The following is an 8,841-nucleotide window of genomic DNA, read 5'->3' on the forward strand; positions in this document are numbered from 1 at the left end:
GCCGGGGCTGAATGGGCCACCGGGCCCACCAGGGCCACCCGGGCCACCGGGAGCACCCGGGGTGTTCGACGAGACGGGCATCGCGGGGCTGCACCTCCCAGATGGAGGCGTGGAAGGGGCCGTGCTGGGGAATGGGAAGCCAGGGAAGCCGCAGTACGGCCGAGGAGAGCTCTCTGCCCGCATCGCGCCAGCCTTCACCGCCATCCTCACCTCCCCATTCCCGGCGTCGGGCATGCCGGTCAAGTTCGACCGGACTTTGTATAACGGGCACAATGGCTACAACCCTGTCACCGGGATATTCACCTGCCCCGTATCCGGCATCTATTACTTTGCCTACCACGTGCACGTCAAAGGGACCAACGTTTGGGTGGCACTTTATAAGAACAACGTGCCCGCCACCTACACCTACGACGAGTACAAAAAGGGTTACCTGGACCAGGCCTCGGGCAGTGCCGTGCTTGAACTCAAGGAGAACGACCAAGTCTGGGTACAAATGCCCTCAGACCAGGCCAACGGGTTGTACTCCACGGAATACATCCACTCCTCCTTCTCTGGGTTCCTGCTCTGCCCCACATAACGGCTGTTGGGCACGTTTCCTTTTCACCCACTTTAGCCATAAACTGTCTTTTTTTTGTTTGTTTTTGATAAAAAAGTTTAAAATTAATACAAAAAAGAAAAAATCACTGGGAAGAACGCGCGAGCCGCTGTGGTGGGACCTTGCTTCACACTGTTTGATCCATGAGTCAAGAGGGTAATCAGAAAGGAGACATCTTTCTTTCTTTTTTGGGGGAGGGAGAAGGGAGACAGGGGAGCGACTTCCTCAGCAAAGCCTGCTTGGAATAACTTTTACCCTAGTGACTGTACATCAAACACAGGAACGCGCTTGGGATGGCAAGGATCCGGCTCTGCAGCAAACTGCTCTGCGATCCAGAGGGTCGTCTGGAAGAGCAGACCCTTCTGGTCTGTAATCAAGTGCCCTTGTTTCCCATTTTGAGTCCTAGTTAAATAAATACAGCTGTTGTAATGGATGGTGTATTTGCTAACCAACACAGGGGTGCCAGGCACTGAACACAAACCTCTACAGCAGCAGAGATCCGTGGTGGATTGAGAAATTTCCTTCCCAAACCATCAGATGCCCAAGTTCTGGTCTCACTGATGCCTGTTCTTTCAGACTGTGCTTTGCAGCAGTCTCTCTGCTTCACTCCGGATTCAGTGTGGTTGGATGTATAATCATAAAAAGTGGAACACTTTGCATAAGCACCTTCTTAGAAGAATTAAATATTATTTTTAACCCTCCTCCTCAGCACCTTTAGGAATAAAACCATCCAGGCATTGGCATCTGGGAGGATGACAGACGACCTATTCCAAAGCCATTGAGGGAAGCTGGGACCCCTGTGATGAACAAGGATCCTCTCTTGGGTTCATTCATCTACCAGCAAGTCCAAGGGCTAGTTCTGTCCTGTCTGTCTCTGTGCAGCCTAAAGACTTGCTTGGCCTCATGAGCATCTTTACTCTTTGAGAACACAAGGATGGCACTGCGAGCCCGGCTTATGGTGCTTCTAGCCTGGTTTGACAGAAGGTTTAGTTGTGCTTCCTTGAAAGTGCCACTTACGGACAACTTGCTTTTACTGTCTCACTATTTCGGGATGTGTAAACTCCCCCCTTCCCCTGGGGATCTTTTAATTAAGAAAAAATGAGCATTCATGCTAACTTTCCATTCAGTCAGTTTACCACGGTGCTATTATCTACTTAACAATGTTCTTTACGAGTCTAGTGCAATATGTACCTGTCAAAGCACCATTCCAGGTGCCACTCTGTGACTTAGGTTAAAAGAAAAGAATCATGTTTGTCTGTTATCACTTTGTCTCACTAATGCTTGAAATGTCACTGACCCGAGTATGAGCTGGAATGTTCCTGGAGAGGTATGCACGATACTGTCTGTCCTTTGGTAAAGGGAGCACCTGAACCCTGTTGCTTGCAGCTTTTCTCATGGTAGGATGGTTGTTCTCATCCCAGCGATGCAGCAGCTCGCTGCTGAAGCTAATCCACACGTATTACACATTGTGCCCCTCTGCAAAGGCACAGCCCTGAGAAAAGAGCAACAATTTGGTCACCAGCTGAGCAACTATTGCCCTTAAATTTTCCTAAAGCCTGTTTAATGGCCAAAGAAGATGTAGCAAGAGTGGGGCCTGGGATTGTTCTCCAGATGGACTGTACAAGGTATTTAAATGACTCTTCTGTTTCTATTTTTGTTTAGTTTTTCTCATTAAGCCTGTCCTGTGTTTCTGCCTCTTGCCATCCAGGGCTTCCTTTTAAAACACACCTATCCCTGAAATTAAGAAACACAGCAAGGAAATATACAGTCGAAAGGCCAGTGCTTCAGCTACTGCCTGGCTGGGGCTGGCTCATTCCTCTCCCCAGGATTTTCTCCCCATAAAGCTACAAGTTTTGTAAAAAGAAGAAACATTCCCAAGCTGAAGGGCTGCCCCAGTGTCTGATCCCGCTGGATATTTTCAAATCCCAAAGGCAGGAGGGTGTCAGGACCGTTCGGGTTGTGTTCATAACAGGTTATTTCCCAGCAGGAACAGGAGCCATACACGGAGTCCCTAAAATGAGAAGTGGAAGCTCAGATGTTTTCTTCAAGCCCAGGCTTGGGAGGGTGCTAAGATGGGGCCTGTGTCTCCTTTACTGAAGCCTCTTTCCTGTGGAGAACAGCCAAGGGGACTGGAGTGGGTGCCAGGCCAGGCCCTGGCCAGCAGTGGGGCTGTTTCCCCTGCCCACACTACCTGCAGCAGGGCCAGGAGCTTCCCACGCCGGGCTGGAAGCTTCATCCTGTTACTCAGCAAAGCGACTTAATTTATACTGTGTTCTAACCTCCATTCCATCTCTTCTTGTTCTGTTTTTATTCGAAACTTCTTGTTCTAGCTGGCAAAAAAGCAATGACAAAATTACTCACTATAACCACACCGAGACATTAACTCCTTCAGTGCTGTAGATATTGTTTTGCAATTGTTTCACTTTCCCTTCATGTGCAGAGCATAAACCATAATCAACCTTCCGCAGCTATATAACCTCTTACATTTACACAGTAATGGAAAGGCAAAGGTATTACACGCACATAGTTAGGCTAGAAATAAAACGATGCACAGGATGAGGGAGGCTGTTCACTAAACTGGACACTGTCAGGAAGAGTTTTTATTCTGGAATACTGAGTATGTGATATTCGCCAGCAGAAAGGATATTGTGTCGTGTGTGTGAGCGCATGGGATTTTGGTTTCAATCACAATAATAAAAAAGGTTGGGTTGGATGAAGTATGTCTATTTTTAATTATGAAAACTGCATTACAATGTGCATTTTTATATACAAATTCTTACTATTTTTGTTAAATTTGCCTCTAGTATCTTCATTTCTAACCTAGTATATAGAGGTTTTTAGTTTTGTAAATACTTATTACATGCACTGTCTGTCATAGTAAAAGTTGGTTTAAAATGCACTCCTTTTGTGATCAGAAACTGGCCTTCTCTTCAGAACTAAAACTGCAGTACTTGATTGTATTGACAAAACATCAATAAAACTTCTTGTATAAAAGGTGGGCTCAGCTCTGCCTCTGTCCTGTTATTAATGGGCTCGCTCAGCCTTGCTAGAAAGACCACTCATAGAGACCTCTTGTGCTGTTTCCTTCTCAAGAAGAAGGTACTGCTTGTTTCTTGTGATGAAGGAAAAGATTCCTGTCCCCAGAAGTTCATTTTAGAAAAGGATGAAATCCAGACCCTTCCACACTGGCAACTATAAATCTGAGGAATTTCAGGCAAAGTGCTGGGTGTTCCCCTTCCCTCCTGTGTTTCTCTGTGACACTTGGTTTTGGTATGTTACACAACCTCATCCACAGCCAACCTCCACATCTTGAGCAGCAAAAGCAGTTCAGTAACACATGGAGGAAACGGCCAATCACCTGGAGCAAAACACTTCCAGAGGCTGAAAGTACAAAGAAAATACATTTTCCTACCTGATCTCTCACCTGGAAGAGGAGATGTTCCTTGTCACAGGTGACACTTCTGCAGAAGCCAGGCTGCCACGTGGGCTGACTCCTTCAAAAGGTGGTGATGAAGAACAAGTGGTTCTCCTGCCAGCAGTGGTGGGAGCACGCAGCAGACACCCTGGTCCATGAGTGATCGCTGCACATTGTGCTCTGGCAGCTGAACTCCTTCCACATGCTGGTCCTCGCTGCAAACGCAGCCTGCAAAAGAAAAGGGCCTCTTCAGTAAACCTCCAATTCCCATTAGGGCTCCTCGGCAAGAGAGGGTGCCTGAAAGTGGGTTTTACAGCACATTTCCAGTACTCAAACTTACCCTAAAAGAAGCACGAGTCCTGGCTACACGTGAGATGTCTCTATCCAGCACCAAACAACTTCTGCTCTGCTTTCTACAGATTTCAAGAAGCCAAATCAAAGTAGTTTCAGATTGAGTCTTAAAGTGAAGCACAGGGTGGGAAGAAACAGCCTGGTGATTTTCATACAACTCCTCTTGTCATTTAGTACAGAAGCACAACTTCATGACTTGAATGAAAAGACAGGAGCAGTGGCTAATTAACAAAGATAACCAAGTGATTTTATTTCTTTCCAAGAAAGTCAGAGCTCAGTGATTTATTAGTACACATTTCAAGAGCTCTTCTGCTCTTTGTGAGTTCCCAACATGTACAATTATAAAGCTGCTTTAAAAGGAAAATATCTTTCTTTAAATAATCATGTGAATACGTTCACACTTGTGGCAGAATAATGTGGAAAACCTGACTTTGTCCATCTCTGATCTGCAGCACAATACATAAACATACAGTAGACCAAAATTCCACATGCTCTCAGAACAGGAATTCGTTTACACAAGGAAAGCCCATTACAGCGTCACACAGAAGACTGGCACTAGGAGGAAGCAGACTACAGGAAGAATGGGAACGACCTGATTTTCCACAGCCGGTTTAACCACACGTGCCTGCAGCCTGACACACACCACCACTGTGTGTGATACCAGCAGGGAGCAAGCAGGGAACAGTCACAAGGAATATTAGAGCAATAACAGAGGATTACATGGTCACATTCGGGTTTATAAACATTTCCATATGGTGACTGCTTGCCTCTTCCTTCCTTTTTGTTTTCAATTACTACAAAGCCTTCAACCCTTTTTAGATGTGCCATATCCAAGCTATTGCTGCCTTTCTGACCAGCTCCACTAGGCAAAGGTTTTAAATGCAAGACTTCGGAACAACCCAGCTTCAATAGAATGTTCACAGCCACCAGCACCAGCTTCAGATGCACAAATTATTTAAACTTTGATAAATTCTCCCCTAATTAACTACATTTTCCTTTATTTTCCTTTTATAAGATGATTCTTACCAAGCACAGTGTTTTAAAGCTGTGAGAAGTCACTCCTGCTTCATGCTGAAGTCGTTCCTGTCACTGACATTAGCAGAACCAGGAGTTCAGTGCTTGTTAAACACCAGGTTTCACAACTATCCTCACCCAGATTTAAACAGCAATCTCACGTGGTGCTCTGGACATGCATTAAGAATGCAGGATGCACAGAACTGGAACAAAGGAGTAGCTGCAGCAATGCGAAAGCCAGCATGTAAAGGAACACAAAATGCACTAGATGAGAATGGTGCCAGGTAGATCGCAGAGCAAAGAGCAGTAACGAGTCCCACCCCCTTCCAGCAGCAACAGGGACCCTGCATGCACCAAAGGCATTTCTCCCAGCACAACCAGCAATGCAAAGGAAGCCCTTCTCCAACCTCTGCCACTGCTCATTCTGCCTTTAGGGAAGGAAACCTCTCTGGGACATCTACCCTCCAGCATCCTCACTCCACAACACGGGTGGTAACCCCTGCTGCACACAGGACATCCTCCAGGGAGGTACCTCTGACAACTCCCACCTCCAGCCCTGAACTGGTCAGCTGAGCGGGAGCTGGTCTTTTAAGAGGGGTGTGGAGCCTATCAGAGCCACTGCAGGACAGGCCACTGAAACAAAGGCCACAGCACACAGGCGCAGAGAAGAGGGAACCAGCAAGGTGGTCAGCGGATTCGGACACCCACCTAGTAACTGCAATGACAAAATGGCATAATGGTGGACAAAGCAAGCAGCAGAAGATGCTCCTGTACACTTCAGAGGAGATGCACCCACTGTCCAAGGTGCCACATGCAGCCCGTTCCCAGCCAAACTGTAACTGAAGGGTATGTCTCCTCTCTTCTCAACCAGCTTGTGCTCCAGCTCTCAGCAGCATCTAGCTCAGGTGGAGGCTCACAGGTAGATGGTGTGGATCCACCACCAGATCCTGACCAGGAAAGCAGAGGTGACCACCCGCTCCCCTGGGCGCTCAGAGCCGCTGGCAGTAGAGTTCATACATGCTATTTGCCAGCTTCTGTGTCTCTTGAAAAGCTTCACAGCTCTGCTCCCAACTTGGGGGGATCTGTTCCTCCCCATAGTAAGCCCCTGCAATAGCTCCTGCCATGGTAGCAATGGTGTCTGTGTCTCCACCCAGAGAGATACAGTAGATGATGGTCCTCTGCAGGTTGCTGTAGTGATCAGGGATGTCCGGATCAGCCTCCATGCAGCGCAGGAAGGAGTAAATCGCCGTAGGGACAGAGCGCAAAGCAGCGATGCCGTTGCCTGTAACAAAGCCAGGCACCATCAGTGCTGCAGAACACCCCGTCTTCCTTCCACAGAAGGCCCTTTTCCCTTCTAACCACAGCTTCCTATTGCCAGTTGCTTTCAGTACTGGGATTACCACGACAGGGTGCCCAGGCTTGCATCCCTAAGATCTCCCCATAGCTCCCCAGTCCTACTGACATCCAGCTACACCAATATAGCTTGGCCATACACATCTCCCCATTCCCATCCAACCTGACAGCCACTAAGACAAGAGATCTTAGAATACTAAGAAATATTATGCACAGTAAGTTTTTCTTAGCAAGACATTCTTCCCCCACCTGTACGGAGAGGGAGCCGCTGGGTCAAGACTCAGAATTACTGGCTGGGGAGGACCACAGCGACGAATATGTGCCTGCAGGCAGCAGAGGCTGAAGTGGCAATCTGTGGGAGGCCACGTCAGCCAGGCTGGCTGAGTCAGTCCTGCTTTCAGCTCTTTCCTAGTACTTACAGTAAGAAAGGTACTTACCCAATTCAAACAATACATCTGCTTTGGGAACACTGCTGAGTTCCAAGAATTCCTTTATTTTCTTTAGGCGCCTTGAAAAGGGTAAATCTTCAAATCCTAGCCTGGAAACAAAGAGTACAATGGAGAAAAGGGAATGTGAAGTCAGAACGAACTGTACAGAGCAGAGTCAGTGCTCCCCACAGCTACTTACGCTCGTGCGTCAGTAAGAGACTTATCGTCTGCCTCTACATCTTCCATGTGGCTGATGAGCTGCTCCAGGAAGGTCTCTTTGCTGAGCTCTCCCTGCAGGGCAAGATGCACAGCCAGGGCCTGCAGGATGGCTCCGTTGTAGCCCAGGGAGTTGGCGTGGGTCAGTTCAGCACTCAGCTTTGCAAACTGGGAATGAAAACACACCCTCAGCAGACCTACCTGAGAGGTCCTGCTGGCACCGGCCTCAGAGCAGCACTGCCAGAGCCGAGGTGCCACAGGAGCCAAGCACGTAGGTACCTTCTTGACATCCTGGACATCGGAATAGGCGAGAGAGATGCCCGCCACCCTCATGGCACCACCATTGCCATAGGAGCCCTTCCCGTTAAACTGGGCTCTTGCTGGTTCAAAGACATCGTTGCACTTGGGGCTCAAGAGCTTCTTGAAGACATTGACAACAGCCATCCCATAGCCCCTGTTGGGTTCCTTCTTGTACTCCTCAGCAAACCTGGTGTGAGCAAGAGAGCAGCAGGTGAGGCAAAGCACATGGGGTATTTGGTCTGTTTCCAGAGTTTCTAAAGAGGTTGTTGATAAAGTGAATTAATAACACGTGGGGAATTCCATGACAGTCAGGGTTCAAGTGATTTAGGTCTGCAGGGAAAGAATCTGATTCCCAAAAAATCAGCGTGAAAGGAGGAAAGGGTGAATAAACCATCACCTCTCACAACCCACTTGTTTCCCTCTTGACTTTGCCTTGAAATAGAAGCAAACTGGAAACATTTCTTTGGGTCACAACCACAAAGCAAGTCTTTTGTTCAAGTTCAGTGGAAGAGTTTTCTAAACAAATAAATGTTCTCCCTTAAGTGGAACCAAATGCTCCCAGGGCTGTGGATTCAGAAGGGAAGTGGATCATAAACAAACTGGAGCTGACCTCACTAATACTCACTAACTGAATTAAGGGAAGTACAAACATAAATAGCAACAAAGACACATGAAAGAAAAAGCTTCTTCCATTTCTAAGCATCATCTTCCACCAAGGTGGATATACACACACAGCTGCAACAGAGCAAGCCCTGTCCTACTTCATTTCAAGGGAGGCTCTGAGCCTATGCTAGAGCTAATACTGCTGCTTGTTCCAGGGCAAAGCACGCAGTGAATTACAGGATTAGCCACCACTTTCCTATTTATTTCTCCCCCTCCACAAACTAACAATGACTTTGCCTTAGCCCCTGCCCCCTTTCACAGACCATCACAGTGATTGCTCAGTCGTAAGGGAGTTTTGCCTTCACTAGTAAATGCCGCCCCTGAAGCTGCTGCAGTTCTTACCTCTTGGCCATATCAACTTCATCGAACTCCCCCTTGGCCAGCAGGGACTGCACCACCGACCTGCTCATGGCCGTGTCGTCCGTGTACGACAGCGTTTCTACAACAGAAGGGCAAAATGTAACGTGACCATGCGGGGACACGCTCGGCTCCCCTCCGCCAGCACC

At 47.8% G+C, this 8,841-nt stretch overlaps 2 protein-coding genes across 2 annotated transcripts; one reads left to right on the plus strand and one right to left on the minus strand.

The window, feature by feature from the left end:
• Positions 1 to 4: 4 nt before the first annotated feature.
• On the plus strand, positions 5 to 577 carry LOC104408383 (collagen alpha-2(VIII) chain-like; the record flags this gene model as incomplete). Its single annotated transcript, XM_010017970.1, has 1 exon — positions 5 to 577. A coding segment is annotated over one exon (573 nt), but the record flags the coding sequence as incomplete, so codon positions are not given.
• Positions 578 to 6,364: 5,787 nt separating this feature from the next.
• On the minus strand, positions 6,365 to 8,770 carry ADPRHL2 (ADP-ribosylhydrolase like 2). Its single transcript, XM_010017969.1, has 5 exons — positions 8,678 to 8,770; positions 7,652 to 7,859; positions 7,356 to 7,540; positions 7,166 to 7,266; positions 6,365 to 6,657 (listed from the first exon to the last, which is right to left on the minus strand). The coding sequence occupies exons 1-5, from the start codon at positions 8,743 to 8,745 to the stop codon at positions 6,365 to 6,367; spliced, it is 855 nt and encodes a 284-aa protein (XP_010016271.1). The 5' UTR covers positions 8,746 to 8,770.
• Positions 8,771 to 8,841: the final 71 nt, after the last annotated feature.

The sequence above is a fragment of the Nestor notabilis genome, unplaced genomic scaffold (genome assembly GCF_000696875.1).
Source record: "Nestor notabilis isolate BGI_N333 unplaced genomic scaffold, ASM69687v1 scaffold32597, whole genome shotgun sequence".
NCBI lineage: Eukaryota > Metazoa > Chordata > Aves > Psittaciformes > Psittacidae > Nestor > Nestor notabilis.